Here is a 19,096-nt window from a genome sequence, read left to right on the forward strand (position 1 = left end):
TATTTACAACAAATCGTTGGTCAGAAAATTGATTGCTCTTACTGGTATGCCGATACCAGTTAAGCAGCTATCGCAATGCCTCTCCAAACAGGTCCACTCTTCATCAAATTCGACTTTATTTGGACTTGAGTTTGCAGCGATTAGCGCTCAGTAGAGCGCTTGTTCGCATTCTTTTTGCCCCGGCTTGTCAAATCCAATTCTTTATTTGTTAACGAGTATATTCTTCATTCGGCTCTCCCTACGCGTGTTCATTCTTCGCACTGCTCAACTGCCCATCCAGGCTCATTTCAGCAGCAATTGCCTCAATTTAAATTACACCTTTATGGCCGTGTAGTATATAAACAATAGATGAATGGCATCGTTATTGCCAATTTGCGTACAAATCATAATGGCCTCTTCTGAGCATTTCTCTGCTTCCGCTTAATATTTCACCGCACTCACCCCTATCGGTGCTCACCACACTCTCCCACTACGCTGTTGTTGTTTACCCAACTGGGCGAGTATTGTTAAATGGTAGATAATCATAAAAAAACCAATTCTTATAATAGTTTATTCAGAAATTGTATTGTTGCCTAGTGGCTGTAGAAATTTCATGCTATTGCGGCTGTTGTGCTTCGTGTATCAGCATCTGCCCTGGTGATTTATTATTTAAATAGCGTCAAGGTTAACTCTTTGCGCTCGTCGTTTGGGCGAGCTAACAAATGGGAAATGTCTCGCTCTTCAGCTAACTTAAGAGCTAAATGACTACGACAACGTTTTGTGAATGATGTGTGTTAATTAAAAGGTCTTTTGATTGTTTCATAGACGCTTGGAATTTTGAATATGAAGCGTGTGAGTGAACACAATATATGCCGGCCTGCTAATTTATTTCATTTTGTATTTTGTTGCCAGCAAATGCGTGAGATTTCTTTCTTAATTAGGTAGATAACCAATTTACTGCTGAATAAACCAAAAGTGTATTTTTCCAATATTATCATAGAATTGTAGTATTGGTCTAAATGTAATTTAGAGACTAGTAAGGCAGTCAATGTATTAATATAAAATGAACTATGTAGTGGGGACTAAAAAGAAAACATTTTTTAGATGAATTCACAATAACTTATTATTTTACATAAAACGAAGCTATGATTACTTGTACAATCATTTAACTTTCTTTTAATAAATGAGTTTAATATTATGAAAATTTGAAGAATTTGGGGCAAATATGTTAATACATTTTTTATAAAAGAAGGATTGCCCGTATACATATATACATATGCATAAAAATGTTTTTTTTTTTTTTAAATAAACTCTCATGCAACAAAAATGTACCAATTTGGAATTTGGTTTTTGAGGGAGAGTTGGTGCCAATTGTGGGGGGAGAAATTAGAAGTTAATATCTTATGTATTTGCTTTGTTACACAAAGGTTTTATTAAAAAGAAGGTATCTGAGTTTGATAGCACGGGCAGGTCTCTAGGGCAAGAAACAACTAGTCTATGATTGTGAAGGTAATCAGGCTACCACAGTTATTACTTGCCAGGCAGAGTTTAGAGATTGGGCTCTATAGCTCAAAAGCTCACATGTAGTCAATTATTTATTTCAGATGCCTAATGAGGGTTTTAAAGTCAGCAGAGGTTAAGGAAAAAATGTGCGGTGCAATTCAACGATTATGAGGTTGTATTAAAGAGAATCTATGGATGCTATTGATAAGATGAGCTTTATAAGGTACATGCAATGTGCGCTTTTGGTTCATTTATTTCAGTTTCACCTGAAATAGAGAAAGTTAGAAAACCCTACTATATTAGCGAGTCATGACAAATGTGGTGTCGGTGAAACAGCAATAGCAAACCTCCGAGTGTATTTGTGTCAGGAAAAAGCTCTTCATTTGTAGAACCACATCAAGACGCCCGCCACAATTAGGAGGAGGAGCTCGGTCAAATACTCCTAAAGGGTGTACGCGCCAATTATATATGTATATATATATTTCACTTAATACTATAAATGCTATTTCTCTTTGCATAACACAAGGTGATCCAAAATTTTTATTTATACCTAAATAATTGAGTTCAATATATACACAGGGTGAACGATATGAAGTGTTACCAACTTCACACTGCTTGTATCTGTAAACCAGCTCATGACATCAACGCCAAAATTGTTCTAATGACAGTTCACTATATTGTTTATAAGCCATCAAAAGCATTTGCGTCTCAGTTTTGTTGCATTTTTTTTCTGTGATGAAATTCAAGCGTAATAGTGTGATTGCGTTATATTTGGCTGGAAAATCACAACCAGCCATTGTTCGTGAGCTCAGTCACCTCAAAGTGAATAAAATGTTTGTGTATCGCACTATAAAACGTTACAACGATACTGGTAGCATTGCAAAACGCTATGGAGGTGGACCAAAAAAACCGCAACAACGCCAGAAATGGTTCGGAAAGTGAAGGCTCGAATTGAACGGAGTCGACGTCGAAGTGGAAGAAAAATGGCCAAAGAACTGAAACTACCGCAAGACAGCATTCGACGCATATTCAAAAATGAGCTCAAGGGCAAGGCTTACAAGTTCCAAAAAGCACACGATCTTTAGCCCCAGCAAAAAAAGTTCGGTAGGAAAGAGCAAAGGAGTTGTTGCGCTTGCACGAACGTGGCGAATTTCCTAACATTGATGAAGCAAATTTCCCAATTGGGCAGTTCATAAACACTCAACACGATCGTGTTTACTTTACCGAACGCTCATACGAGAATTTGAGCCTACGTATGGCCACTCGAAGCAAATTCCCATCGCAAGTACTGGTTTGGGCCGCAGTGACCGCTGATGAACGCTCTCCAATCGATTTTATCGAGCCTGGTGTCAAAGTGAATGCGACTTATTACCGCGAAAATGTTTTAGAAGCTGCTTTAGAGCCGTGGACATGCAAACATTTCGGTCGTAGACCATGGACGTTCCAACAGGACTTGGCACCGTCTCATAAAGCTCGTGTGAACCAAGAATAGTTAAAAAATCATGTGCCACACTTCATTTCGTCCACACAATGGCTTTCGAATTCGCCAGACGCAAATCCGATGTACTATTCCATCTGGCCCATTTTGGAGAGCAAGGTGAGGACTAAAAAATATGCCAGTATGAATGCGCTGAAAAAAGCGATTATACGAGAATGGGCCAAAATAAGTCAAGATCACATTCGTGCAGCATGCAACTCATTTTTTGACCGTTTGAAGGCTATAGTCAAGGCAAAAGGTGGTCATATCGACCTAAAGTGAATAAAGGGTGGTCAAATTTTAAGAGCCGATGTTGAATGTGAACCACACCTAAACATCAAGTTTTTTCTGCATTTCATTTGACATTTTTCAATTTCACACTAACTCAATTTGAACCATGGAAAGATACATAATCGAGCAACGCGTTAAAGTTATTCAGGCTTATTATGAAAACGGGCGTTCAAATCAAAATGCATATCGCGCACTTCGTGAAGAAAATCATCTTCAGTGATGAGGCACATTTTCACTTCAGTAGATTTGTCAATAAGAAGAATATCCGCATTTGGGCGTAGGATAATTCAAGAGTGATTGCCAAAAAACCAATGCACCCACAAAGAGTGACTGTTTGTTTGGTGCGGTTTATGGGCCGGCGGCATCATTGGGCCGTATTTTTTCCAAAATGAGGCCGGTCAGACAGTTACTGTGAATAGTGTTCGCTATCGTGAGATGATAACGAACTTTTTATGGCGCGAATTGGAAGATATGGATGTGGACAATATGTGGTTTCAACAGGACGGTGCCACTTGTCAAACAGCTAACGAAACAATGGCTCTTTTGCGCGAAGCATTTGATGGCCGAATAATCTCACGTCGCGGCGATGTCAACTGGCCGCCAAGATCATGTGATTTGACACCGTTGGATTTCTTTCTTTTGGGTTATTTGAAAGAAAAAGTGTACGTTGATAAGCCAGCAACAATTCAAGAGCTAAAGAATGAGATAATTCGGCACATTAACGCCATAGGACCTCAATTATGCCTCAGCGTCATCGCAAATTTGGACCATCGGATGGAGGTGTGCCGCCGAGACCGCGGCGGCCATTTGGCCGATATTTTGTTCTATGCGTAATTAAGCCATACCAATATTGTCACAATAAAGAGAAATTACAATAATTTCCTAAAAACATTGTATTTTATTGAAAATCAGCACCGGCCCTTGAAACTTAACCACCCTTTACATGTTAAAATTATAATCATTTTTGAACAAGTTTGTCTTTGAAATCAATAAAAACTAATTTCACAAAAAAAAAGTTATGGTGTTTTGAATAGGTAACACTTTATATCGTTCACCCTGTGTATAATAAGTGTACTTTCGTACTTCAGCCAGTACTGCACCGCTTTAATAAAGCTTTTTAAATTTTATTTTAATTGGACATATAAATAATATTCACATGTGTGTGTGTCAAACTGCATCGATTTAATATCAAAAATGCAATTCCACTGTAACACTTATTTCATTAAAACTAAAGTTTACAACTGAATATTAGTTTAAAATTATTCTTTTAGCTGACTACGATAAAGAATGATTGGCATGCCCTTGCTTTTCTCTCCTTTGAGAGGTGTGGGAAGAAATTTGCAAAATTAAAATTTAACACCCCCTGCGATCGCTCTCTTACAGTAGTATTTTGCGTAAACGAAGCACATTGTCTCCTGGATTCAACCATTTACTGCATTTCAATATGACAGTTAAGTGTTCATACTTTTATACTTCTATGCTATAGCTCAGTTTTTCTGTGGGAATGGAGTAACAGGCGTTCAAAGCAACCCTTTACAATATTCCACAAAATCTCTATAGAATTTAGGTCTGCGGATTGTGTAGGGGTCACGATTAATTGAACTCTGTTGTCCAAAACTATTTTTTCGCTAAAGCTGAGGATTGCTTTGGGTAGTTGTCCTATTGGTTTATTCATTTTAAAGGTATTTGAAGGTAAAAATGTTTGCCCAAGCTTTTCGTAATCCAAAACAAGGTCCAATGATATGCCGTTAAGAACATCCACAAACCATAATAAAGGGTCTTTCAAAAGCGATATCTAGGAGTCAGTTGTGAATAATTCCTTGACATTTCTCAAGTAGACAGATGTTTAATTTTACACAATAGAACAACGCTTTAGAATTATTGAAATTTATTATGAAAATGGTGAGCCTTTAAGAACAACATGTCCAAATATATGGGGTTTTTTTTTTTTTGTGGAAATAATCGTCCGAATGAGTCTGGTTCGGTCGACTATAGATAAGGACTGAGGATAAGACATACTTAAAACGGAACGTTCTGTTGAGAATATTGCTACTGTAGCGCAAATTGTTGAACAACCTTCAATATAGATATCTCAAGGTTTCCAATAATTAGGCATTCATGAATTGACTGTATGGTAGATTTATCTTGAGACATTTAACTGATGTAATTTTTCACTTATACTGAAAGAGTAAAAATTTGTATGTGTTTTATTTTAAAACAACATATAGGCGCGTCTTTTGAAATACCCTTTGCAATTAACTCTTACACTTTTTTTCAACAAGTATGCTCTTAACAGTAGGAGATACCACTTTGAAATTTAACTCAGTTGCTATTGCCTCACGGTCCGAGAAACTATTACGTATTGAGGTTAGATTGATCAGATCTTTATCCTTTTCTAGCGTTTTACGGTGTCTACCTATTTTAAATTGCGTTTGTATTGGCAATAAAGCTTCATAAAGAAAGTCTTGAAAACGTTCAATTGTTTTAGCTATTTTCCGTTGGATCTTTCCTTAATTTCGTAATTTGTGAATGATTGCACGTTCTCTCCTAGCACAATGCTTTTTACGCCACATACTTGAAGAAACTAATGCATATTTTTTGCTGATAATAACATCTACCAATCTGAAATAGGCAAAACCATATTCACTGTATCTTTTTTCACAAAAAAAAAAACATATTTCAGCTTATTTTGCCAGCTTCACGCGATTTTGCGGATCTTTAAATTCACCGTTTATTTTGAGTGTTGCTAGCTAAGTGTTTTTGAGAGTAGTCATATCCATCCATGATTTGCCCATTTTGTTCATGCAAGGTTCCCAATAAAAAAAAATATACAATATATATATGTATATTTTAATGAAATTAGTGACCCCACTGTTTTGTCCACAATTGTGTATACGACTCTTATGAATATCTCAACCGCAGCCCCAATTTCTTCTTACGTATTTACAATATGTTGATAATATGAATCAAACCGAATCTTAAACGACTTCTACAAATACAGGGTCCGGCATATAACTTTACGGAATTAAAAATGCTATAAAAAAGAAACTACTCAATATTTTTCCAAACTGTTTTTTTTATTTTGAAGTACACTCCTTCCGGTTAATGATGGAATACAACTTCATTGATATAGCTGCCTCGGCTAGCCATGCACCATCCCATACGATCGGTCCAATTTTTCAACACATTTTCGATTGTATGCGGCTGTATTTCAGCTATGACATCGCGTATGTCGGTCTTCAGTGCATCAATTGTTGCTGGTTTATTGGCATAACACTGGTCTTTGACGGCACCCCAAAGGTAATAATCCAACGGCGTCAAATCGCAGCTCCGAGGCGGCCAAACGATATCAGGATTTCGGCTGATAATGCGATCTTCGAAGACAGTGCGCAAAAGATTGATCGTAGCATTCGCTGTGTGGCAAGTAGCGCCATCTTGTTGGAACCAAATGCCACCAATATCCTCCTCTTCAATTTCTCGAAACAAAAATTCGTTCAACATGGCCCGGCACGCGTTGGGCAACCCAGTTTCTCTTACTTTTGTCGCAAAGTAACGCACATGCGCTTCATTCAGTGCTTTTCTTCTTCCCATTGCCGTACGTAATTTTCGTACACATTCTGCAACATTACCATGATTTTCAAAGTAATGTCGCAGTATTTCCCAGCGTTCTTTGAGCGTATACACGTATACCATTTTCGTTCAGCGGCAGAATAAAACTAATTTTCTGTCAAATCAGATGACAACTAAGTGTTACCATTCTTCAAGTAATACCTAGTTCAAATCCGTAACGATAGATGGCGGGCCCTGTACTTAAATTTCAACACCAATCAGCTGGTTCATCTGCTTCAAGATTTTTTTTATGTTAGCCATATTCTGATTAAAAACAAATCGCAATACAGCAGCATTTTTGGAATGCATATACTGGAAACAAACACAGCCCCACAGTTTCTTCTTCTTCTTAGCCTCACAGTCCGTGGTGGACCATAGCTTCATCAACAATTTTTCTCCACTTTATTCTATCCATGGCTACATCTCTCCAGTTGTGTACGTTCATTTGCTTAAGATCTGATTCGACGTCATCTAACCATCGCTTTCGTGGGCGTCCTCTTTTTCTTCCTCCAATTGGTGTTAAAATAAAAGCTTTCCTAGCATTTCGCTCTTTCGGCATGCGCAGTACGTGCCCAATCCATCTCAAAGGGAAAGAATGTGCAACGAGATGGCAGATCGAAAGAAAGCCTTTCACCTCTTTTTTCCAATCCCCTTACATCGCCTTCACGTGGTGACACTGTTAACCTAGTGCAGAGATCAAGTAGCTATCTTTTTACAAGAAAGAACAAACCTTGGTGGATGCTCTAGGAACGGAAGACGTAAGGTGAGCACCCCTGAAAGGGGACTGGCCTTTAGGCTGACAACCTAATGTCAGTATAAAAAGAAACTTGTCTCGACACATCAACAACAGCCTCGGATAAGCCCCACAGTTTGTTCATGTTAAATATATTTTCTGTAATTTACTATTTTTGTGAGTTATATAATTAATAAAAATGAACTTCTATCTATCTATATTATATACTATATATCGCCTATATCCAAAGCAAAGAGATAACCAACAGATTTTTGCTTGCATTGGAAATTCATTTAGCGCTTTCCTATGTTAAAATCCGATTAGGAATGGCCAACGATGTGAAAATGAAATTCCTTTCAATGTGCAGTGACTCGTCTGAAACTCGCACGGCTTGAGCGTAAAATATTAAAATTCATTAGCTTAATTGCATTTAACGCAAAGTCACAGACATTTTCTTTTCTTCGTCTAACCACTGCTGCAGGCGGCTGTTTATATGTATGTATGTGAGTGACTGCACGTATGTATGTCGATATATGCCATGCGCCCGGCAGACACCGTTTATATCGCTGTGTATCTGAGAATCGCTGCTACTGGGCTTGAAGTTAACAGCAATACGAGTATATGAAATGGTTGGGAGGTGCAGCTGCCTAACGGGTTGGCAAACTGCGTACATATGTAGACACAAAAGAATGAAATGCTGTTAATATATACATAAATATGTTCCAGCTTGTTGTATATTTACGTCGAACGATACGGCCTTGATGACAATTTCATGTTGCGGAATTATAATTTACTAGCTTTAAGACGACGTAATTTTTAAGTGAAGTAGATAGCAAATGCTGGTCAGAAAAAGGTGAGATGCAGGTATGAGGAGCAAATGTATGTGGGAAGTTCAGTATGTAATTTGATTGCTATTCCCAGTAGTATTGCAATTTGTTATTGTAAATAATTTTTCAGTGAAAACTGTGCAGGCTTTTGAAAAATTGTATATATGAACACATATATCTACAAGTAATCTCATAATTGTGCCACTGATGCATTTTGGAACGCATCTAGCACGCAAATGCAGGAAATTGTTAATTTTTAATTAAAACTAAAACTCTAGCTTTCCCTCCAATAGATATTTCATTTTTCTTTCGACAAGAACAAATACTTTGCAGAAAACATTTGAAATATCCAGCACAATCGTGCAGCCATCCACTTGTCGCTTGCATCGACTCATTTGGTCTTTCCCTGCGTTACATTGCTCGAATAGCAAATTTTAATGCAAGATGCGTGCACATTTCTTCGCGGAACGTGTGGAGTGATGTGCATACATTCGTTCCGCCTGCATTTTCTGATGGACAGTAGCAAAGCACACAGTGAGTGATATTGTCTTGTTTGAGTGATGCAGGAATGTCTGAATAAATTCGTTCTTTGTTCCTCTTCGCTAATTTTTAATATTCATTAAAATAAATAACTTACAAACAACGCAATTGTGCGCGATTCCACTTCAATGAGGTTCAGGCGCACGGAAAAACGAATGCCTTGTTTCAAGAATATTGTACCCCATCTTCATCTTCGCCATTTCATCTTCACCCAATAAAGACGGCTATTGTTGCTAGTGAAAATTCACAGAACTGATAAGATAATTTTCAATAAAATTTTCAATTAATACCTAAGGAATTTCTTATTGATTTATTAATGGATTTATGACTTGTGGTTTGTGCTGTATGTACAAGTATAAGTACACACATACGTACATATAGGCAAACGTGTATAAATTTTCAGTAAGACATGTTTTAGTTTAAAATTATTCATTTTTAGAATAAGAGAGTTCTGCAATTAACACATGGGCTGAAAAGTCCCGGACCTATTGCTCAGAATTTACTTTATTCATCAACGTAATTTCCATCAAGAATAAAGCAATCATTCCAGCGCCACTTTAACATTTCAATCCCACTTTCTACTTTCCACTTTGTCTCAAAATATAATCAATCGTCTTTTTGCCTGAGTTTCAGCGATAACCTCTTCATTCGAGCAAAATTTCTTACTTGCGAGCATTTTTAGGTCTGCGAAAACCAGTAGTCGCTGGGCGCCAAATCTGGCAATTACGATGGATGTGCGAGCAATTCACTGTTCATTTCATATAGTTTTGCCAATGTTTTGATTAACTCGTGTCTCAGTGCATTGTCTTGATGAAACAAAAATATTTTATTTGCCACTTGCGGACGTTGCTCTGCACTTCCGTCTTTCAAACGGCCCAATAACGCTATATAATATTCACTTTTGTGGTCTTTCCCTCCTCAAGGTAGTTGATGAATATTAACCCACGCACATCCCAAAATTCCGAAGCCATAGCCTTTCGCGCGCTTTGGACGAGGATCACCAGTTGCTGCCCACTCAGATGACGATCGTTTTTATTTCGAAGTGAAGTGATTTCTCCTCACATCGACACAAAAACTCCGGCTTATTGCGTTTAAACAAGGCCAAACAGTCCTCAGAATCATCAACACGTTCTTGTTTTTGGTCACCAGTGAGCCAACGCGGCACCCTCTTTGAACAACACTTTCTCATAGTTAAATGCTCATGCAATATAAAGCCATTACGTTCTTTTAATATTTTTGTGATGTTAGCCAACTCTTCCAACTTCACTTTTCGATTTTTCAAAACGAGTTTGATATTTTCTGGTGTTGCCGCCTCATTTGGACGTCCACTGCGTTGTTCATCAACGGTGTCTCATCGACCACATTTGAGGTCAGCAAACCATCGTTTTATTGTTGTTTCTGATAGAGCCGTGTCCTTTTAACACTTTGAAAGCCATTGATTTGCTTGAATGGCATTTACTCCCATTAAGAAGTAGTGTAAAATTAAAACACAAAATTATTTTTGATCCACTGTTTTGAAAATAACAATTCAGCGTCACAATAACTCACGAAATAATGAATAGAATATTATGAAATTTTAACAGCTGTCTTTGTAAGGTTAGTGCTAACTGAAAACGAGGTGAATGCAATGAAACGAGTGTTAGACCCGGGACTTTTCGGCCCATGCGTTATAAGAAAGATATTATCTTTTAATTCAAAATTTAATATGAATATAGGAAAATTGCTATCGCCGCCGGGTTGGTGCGTGACTACCTTTCAGAAAAATATCAAAACTCACGGCACAAGTGAGAGGAGGGGTTCGGCCAAACACCCAATAAAGGGTGTAAGTGCCAATTACAATTGTATATGAGAAAAATGGCGATGTTTTAAAACAAATAAAATTTCAAAACACAAAGTTTACGATTTTGTTATTAGCAATTTCTAAAAACTGGTTTGAGATTCCTGATTTAAAGTCAAAAATTACATTTATTAAGATATGTCATTATAAAGACAATAAACAAATCAGCAGCTGAGCTTACCTTATTTTTAAAGTTCAATAAAAAAATATTTCTTTCACATTTTTACAATATAAAATATTTCTTTTTTATTGTTTTTGGTTCTGTTTTCGAAGCACATGCACATACATTTTTTTAAATTAGTACCGGTTAAGATTGATTGGTGATTTTAATTTATGTCGCCTGAGTTGGTCCCCACTTAGAAACTCGGCTGCTTTTATGGCTTCTAACGTAAATTCTTCAGCCGAAATTCATGTGATTGATAGCTTTTTAAGCATTGATTTATCACAAATTAATGGTTTTTATAATAGCGTTAATATAATCCTAGATCTAGTGTTTATTTCAAATAACATCAACTACACATTGGCTGAAGGCATTGTTCCTCATCATGTTCCTCTTTCTCTTGAGTTGGAATTTTTTGAATTTTCTGAGGTATCCGATAAGCCTAACATCAAATATAACTACAACTCATGCGACTTCTCAATTTTTAACGAAATTTTATGAAGTATTGACTGGGATAATGCCTTCCACGACAGTGAGGTTACCTCTTGTTTTCATTTTTTTAAGACTAAGGTTTCTGAGATGTGTTTGAAGCACATTCCTATTTATCAGAAGAAAGTATATAAGACACCTTGGCATACAAAACGGCTTAAACATCTAAAGAATCTAAAAAACAATTTTCTAAGCTGTATAAAAGGTCTGGAGACCCAATGCTCTACTCAAAATTTCAATGCCATTTAAAATAATTTAACTGTTTGAACAAGTTCTTATATAGAAATTACATCTTGTACGATATTGGTTCTTGCTTTTCTTTTGCTGAACACTTGTTGTATGCTGATGATCTTAAAATATTTGCGGTGATTAACAGTGTTAGGGACTCTGAAAAGCTGCAAACCGGCTTACACAATGTCCGTAACTGGTGCTATATAACCGTTTGTCACCAAATATTAGCAAATGCTTTCACGTAAAATATGCTAAATCAAACAATACTTTGCATACTTCGTATAGTATTGCTGGCTTACCTTTGCAATCCGTTGAGGAAATTAAAGACTTAGGCATTATTTTCGACTCTAAGCTGAATTTCACCAGCCATGTTAACCACGTCATAAGACAATCATATGCGATGCTAGCATTCGTACGCCGAAATTGTTCTGCATTTACCAACCCACACACTCACAAAACATTGTATTGTGCTTTTGTTAGATCAAGATTAGAGTATGCCGCTGTTATTTGGAGACCGTACCAAATAGGTCTGTCTATTCGGATTGAGAGATTTCAGAAAGTCTTTCTTCGTTTTGCGCTCCGATCTTTAAACTTTTCTGAACCTGTACCATCCTACCGCTCTCGATGTTTATTGATTGACTTAAAACCACTTGATAGCAGACGATCTATTCTATCGTGCTCATTTATTATTCGTATCATTTCTGGATCTATTGATTGTCCTTCCCTTTTAAGTAAAATTCAATTTAATATACCCAATATGAGGCTCCGACGGTGCGAAACCTTTAAAATTGGCTTCTCGAGAACCAACTATGGGGTGAATGCTCCGATATCTAGGACATGTGCAGATTTAAATATGTTTTTCAATTCTTCTGGTGTTGATTTTACATGGCCGTATGGCATCTTAGTCAATCATCTTAAATCGTTCTTTTCTTAGTAACTACTAAACTATTGTACATTAGCTTAATATAGTCTGTAGGAATGTATCCATTCAAAGACAATAAATAAATAATGATATCAACAATTGTTTTAAATAACAGCTGGAAAAAGGTAGACATTATTGAACTCAGCTTGTAATATTTATTACTATTTAATTTATAATATTTATTACAAGTTCCGTATTCTGTATAACTCGATTACTAGCCAGAAGTTCAATTATTTGCAACAGATTTGGGTGAACTAAAACTAAAAAACCTTTACTTAGTCGCCATGTAAACTAATTTGAATTTATTGCATTCTTATTAAAGATTCCATAGTGGGCTTTAGTTTTAGGATCTACATTAGTCCACGAAATCTAATACCCGACCAATTTTTTTGAGGACGGTCTTATATCGGTTCAATGCTGTTTATTTGAGCAATGACAGTTAAATAAGAAATTCAAAATATATTAAAATAGAATAAATTTAAATAGGAATATTGAAAAGTATGTCTACTACAATCATCTGGAAAGCTATTTGAAAAGTTCTAAATACCTACGGATTTACTGTTATACTTACTGTTCTACTTACACAAAAATATCGTTGTGAAAAAGTTTAGTTAAATTACAAAATACAGTTTAATTGAGCAGAAAAGCATAGTTTAGATAATCTGAAATCAAGCCCCATAGAATTAAAGAACTCGTTAAATTGATGAATATAGCAAGCAATAAGAGCATTGTTTGCATAATATTATATATTCAAATAGAACGGATATTTACTCATATTACATAAAGACTTGGTATACACCAAAAAGTTAATCATTTCTAAAAAAAGAAAAGAGCCAATTTCACAGTTGATAATATTAAACAAAAAAGACAGCTGTTCTCTCCTGTTTTCTAGTTCTTTATGATTAATTAAAAATAGTCGGGATTCATATGACGTGACAGGATCAGAGAAATTCAGGGAAGAGAGACATACATAGAACAACTTTTTGCACTCGTTAACTTTTGTCCATATAAAATTGATGGTAAGATCGCCAAGTAAACACTGCGAATTCTACTGTACATAGAACGAACAAAAGCAGCTTTAGCAACTGAACAGTATAAGGGTCTGCAAAGTTCGAGTAATTTCTTTTTACAAAGCCAAGGACAGAATACGCTTTAGACAGAAAAAAGTCTACTTGATTTAAAAATGTAAAACGCGCATCAGCAACAACACTTGACTTTTTTTTCAGGAGTTATTTTCGTCTACGTGATTTTAAAACATTTTTTTAATATTAAGTGATAATCTAGTGACACTACACCAAATAAATAAGATATTAACATCGGCTTGTATTTTGCTTAAGTTCGAAATAACACCATATGTTTTAAATCATCAATAAATAGAAGAAATTTAACAAAGGCAAAACAGCAGGGGCCCCAAAATATTTCTCTGCGATCCACCAGAGGGCGGACGTAGAGAAAGGTACAGACAGAACGGTAGAAAGACACCATCAACAAGGTTTATTACTTAGGTAAGATTGCAGTCAATATAGAAAAACTGAATGAAAACTGCAAGCCAGGTTTACCACTTCAGAAGCGGTGGCAACTAATTTATTATTTATAACGACAGCAAATGGGACACCAGAACTGGAATTCCCAAAATTTGGTATTGCCCAAAAACTTAGAGCTAGATTTCATATTGTTTTTCACACTTAGATAAAGGGTGTTTTTTTAGAGGTTAGGTTTTCAAGTTGGCACTACTTTTTTCGTAGATGGTCGTTTTGACAGCTGTCACTTGATTTATGCTCAGTTTGGTTTGCCATTTCATAATGAATAGACTTACACCTGAACAACGTTTGCAAATCGTGCAAATTTGGGCCCAAAACGAGATGGCCACCGATCCCGATTTTCACAAGAAAATTTTGTTCAGCGATGAAGCTCACTTTTGGTTGAATGGGTATGTCAATAAGCAAAATTGTCGCATTTGGAGTGAACACAATCCACAAGCCATTGCTGAGACGCCGTTACATTCTCAAAAAGTCACTGTTTGGTGTGCTCTATGGGCAGAGGGAATCATTGGTCCATATTTCTTTAAAAATGAAGCCGGCCATAATGTTACAGTCAATGGAGAGCGCTATAGAGCCATGATTAATGACTTTTTCGTACCTGAATTGGACGATGTTGATGTGGACGACCTTTGGTTCCAACAAGTCGGCGCTACATGCCATACAGCCAACGCAACAATCGATTTATTGAAGGAAACTTTTGGTGAGCGCATTATCTCGCGCCGTGGACCTGTGGCGTGGCCTCCAAGATCGTGCGATATAACACCGCTGGACTATTTCTTGTGGGGCTATGTGAAGTCGCTTGTCGACGCAGATAAGCCGGAGACGATTGACGTCTTGGAAGAGAATATTCGGCGCGTTATTGCTGACATACGGCCCCAATTGCTGCAAAAAGTGGTCGAAAATTGGGCCTCTCGGCTGGAATTTATTCGAGCCAGCCGCGGCGGCCACTTGCCCGAAATCATTTTTAAAACATAATGGCAAACCCTTATCTTTATAATAAAGCTAAATTCTTGGCCATAACTTTAAATTATATACGTTTTATTTCATCTTGAAAACCTAACCTCTAAAAAAAACACCCTTTACATTTTTATATAATTATATTTATTATAAAATTAAATTTTTTTAAGTAATGCTGATAAATTACTAAACTTCCCCTTTACTGTTTTTTTTTTTTTTAATACCTAAAAGAATTTGTCTCGCTGATCCTTAAATCCCTCAAGCTTGCATGTGAACCAAGGAAGCTTGTACTACTTTTTTTAATTAAAAGAAAATTTATGCGAGTGATCGCAACCACTTGAGACTAAAAATAGAATAAAATTTGCACAATGTCAGAATATGTCAAATCAATTAATTTCAAGTATTGAATTATCAACGCGTGAAAACTTACAGTTATTACAGGTCAATACTGATTTTACCTCCTAAGCACTAGATTTATTCGTGTCCTCTAGATTATTTTAGCAAGACATTTATGAATTAATTTTTGGGACTTAAGGATTTTTCTCTCAGCTAAAACTTGACAATAAAAGGTTCATTGGGGTTAGTTGTTCCAATAGTATCGCTTTTTATGGTCACTACCAGCCATTAAATATCGTAATGGGTAGTTTGTGCAATATATAGAATCTTTATTGCAAACCGAAGACAACGGCGTACAGTACTACAGCAAGTGAAATAGATTAACTGAGATCTACAGCTGAGTTTTCTCCATTTCGAAGCGTTTAATAAGTATTTACTTTCAAAATCGAGTAGTGTTTTTCTACAAAAACAAAGTTATCTCATTATACGGCAACATTACGAAACTGTTTCCCTATGCGCTGAGAAAATGCTGCATATTTTATATGAGAAAAGAACAAGAAAAATTCGACCTTTTCACAAATTGCATTTAAATTGAATATAAGAGAGTGATTTAAGTCCATTTTTTCCACAATTAAAAATTTTCGAACAACTATTTCGATGAGCTTAGATAAATTCAAATTAGCTCCGCAACGCTTACTCTCACTTTTTGTATAGGGCAGAAAATGTGTCATTTATGTCCGGTTCATAGCCACCGCGCGGAGCAACATAAATAAAATATTATTACGAGAAAAGGAAAGGTTAGACTTATGCTTCGCACTCATCGAACTAGAAAGGAATATTGTGGACTATGAAGGTCAACATATTGATCAAATTTTAATAACTACCATAAAAATATTAATTATATTTTATATTCTCAAAGGCTTGCTGCGCATATGTTTCTAAAAAAATATGCATACATACATACATACATACACACATTGCCTGCATGCGTAATATTTTGCCAAGGTTGTTTGGAAATTTTTAACTTAATGCGTAGAACGACTAAAAGGTTAATGTGCATTTTTTTCGTTTTAGATTGGATGGGCAGCCCTTTTGAACGAGTCGTCTGTGCAGACTTCAATGGTAAGTACTCAAATCAATCCTACGAATTTCGGCTCGAAATACTAAATGCAATAAGCCAAACATTTTTTAGTTGATGTGGTGATTAGCAGGCGTAAATTTTTTCTAGGAAGCTACTCTGCGTTTGTATTGTTCTTTCACTCTATTCACAAAAATTATGAGAACCGCGTGAGCGCATCCTTTTTTAAAAGCAATGTGCATGAAACGAAGATACCTGCGAGCCGTGCCCGTACAAAGTATACACAGGCATTTGAGTAAATATAATATTTTTAACTGCAGTCGAAAAGAATAAACCCTTCTTGATACACTCTGTTTGTAGCTGAACAGCGTAGAAAATTTTCAAACTATTGCATTTGTTTATATTTAACGTGAAGCGGATTTTTAAGATACTTCTATAAATAAGGTACAAAGGAAGATGCAAAAAAAAAAAAAATTTAAGTAATATTGATATTACTTTTCTCATTTTTAATTATATATAAAAATTCTGCAACTTTGTTTCGACTATTTTGCATTTAAATACAAAATACAAAAAATTAAAACAATCGCCGCAATCAGTAGCAACACTACCGCCCTGCCACATGGCTCATTTGCAGCAATCGCAACAACCGTGCAACTGTGAAATAAGCCTGCCACATTGGCATTTTCGCAATTGAGTCGCCGTTGTCGAACAGTAGCTTTTGATGGCTATGCGCTGATGTAGTAGATGTGCCGGCTGCGTTGTTGTTGATTGCAGCAATTACAATTGTTGCAGCACTTTTACGAGCTCACCAACCTTTGTTTTTGTTTTGTTGTGACAACAGTGCCTTTTAAGTTTTTGTGCTCCCCACTTGTCGTTCTTTCGTACGGGCGCAATAAAATACAGCCAAACAACAAATAAAACCCGCACTTAAAAATCTACACAGTTAGTGAATTCATCTTCTACCCACCGTCGCCTTCCATCCCTATGGTCTCCACCGACGTACACCTCTTCCCCGATGGGCCGCATCATCAGTCTACCGTATTGTTGTCGTTTTCTTTTTCGATTTGAAGTGCTGTAGAAGTTTTGTGTTTGTGTAATTCGAATCCTGGCTACAGGCGCAATGAGGCGCAACATTGGGCTACGCTAATGGAAAGTGGATACCATCCGATTTAGTTGGGAATGATTTTCAAGGGAGGACTGAAAACGGGGGAAAAAAAAATTTCCTACAGTGGGAGCCAACGATTACCAATTGCATTCGTCTTTTTTTTTTTTTTTGCACCATTTCTTCTTTTTGTTTGTTTATGCCACTATACGAGATTAAATCTCAATACAAGCAATACGAGAACGTGATTTCATGCCGCTTCTGCTCTGATATGGCGTTGAGGTGGCTAGTGGGCGAGAAGTTTGTAAACGGTATTCTTGCATCACTGTTGCTGATTGAATGGTCGGATCGTGTGCTCGACCAGTTCCAGTTCGTTTGAAATTCCAGCTGTTACAACGTTTCACGTCAGTAAATCATTCCTGATGATCATCAGGCGTCAAATGCTGCTTCTGCATTAAATACATTTAATGTATGTATACATACGCAGCTATATATACCGGGTGTTTTTTAGAGCTTGAGAATTTAAAATGATAATACAAAACTGAAATACTGTTGGAATAAATTTTTTATTATAATCTAGTAGATAGTTCTATGGCATTTATTTTTTGGATATAATATCCGGCACATGTCCACCGCGGCTACGAGGTTCATTCGATCAGCCCAATTTTCCAATAAGTTTGCCCTAATGTTTTGAATAATGCAATAAATCGATTGGTATTGCACCGACTTGTTGGAACAAAACATCGTCGAAACAAAAATTCCGTCAGCATCACTCGATAGCGATCACCATTCATAGTAACGACAGCTCGATTCTCACAAGGACTGATAATGCCGCCTTTACGAACTTCGCAAACAGATCCATTTTTCCCTAAGTAAGTTTCCGCAATTTGGAAGAGAAACCTTACTGAACAGAAATGTACACGCAGCTTGCCAATCTCTAGTCAAACCATAGTTATCGATATCGATAACTCTCATACAGCTAAAAACCACACCCTATATATATGTAGATATGAATATGTGCACAATTTATTAAAATGGAAACACGAGAATAAAAGCCTAATATCATTTTATTGAATTTACCTAGCAAATTACAAATTAGTAGCCGATATAATCGAAATATTCGAAATTATGCCAGCTTGCCTCCATTCAAACCTTTAATGTGGCGTTAATCCAAAAAACTTAGCTCAGATTTCACTGAGCTATACTTAAGTTCAGGGATTTACTCACATTATTCAACTGATACAAATCAAAAGCTCATGAAACAATGTGGCGATATCAAAATTTTCCTAGGAATAAGCCACTTATATCCAAAGGGCGTAATAAAGGGCTTTTCAATAAGGGCGGATAGATGAAATCGTCAATCGTGGCGTTTGCTGTGTGGCACGTAGTGCCGTTCAATATGGGCCATAAGAAATTGAATATTATCGTTGTGTAGCGCTCGCTGTTGACGGTGACCGCCTCACCAACGTCCCAAAATCCGGCCC

At 36.5% G+C, this 19,096-nt stretch overlaps 1 protein-coding gene across 4 annotated transcripts in view; it reads left to right on the forward strand.

Moving 5' to 3' along the window:
* LOC128871929 (homeobox protein abdominal-A) overlaps window positions 1-19,096 on the forward strand; it is an 87,196-nt gene that overhangs the window by 16,219 nt on the left and 51,881 nt on the right. For all 4 annotated transcript variants that reach the window (XM_054114111.1, XM_054114110.1, XM_054114113.1 and 1 more), the window contains one exon: window positions 16,507-16,554. In XM_054114111.1, the coding sequence (XP_053970086.1) occupies window positions 16,507-16,554 (48 nt within the window). The remainder of the gene's footprint in view (window positions 1-16,506; window positions 16,555-19,096) is intronic.

The sequence above is a fragment of the Anastrepha ludens genome, chromosome 2 (assembly GCF_028408465.1).
Source record: "Anastrepha ludens isolate Willacy chromosome 2, idAnaLude1.1, whole genome shotgun sequence".
NCBI lineage: Eukaryota > Metazoa > Arthropoda > Insecta > Diptera > Tephritidae > Anastrepha > Anastrepha ludens.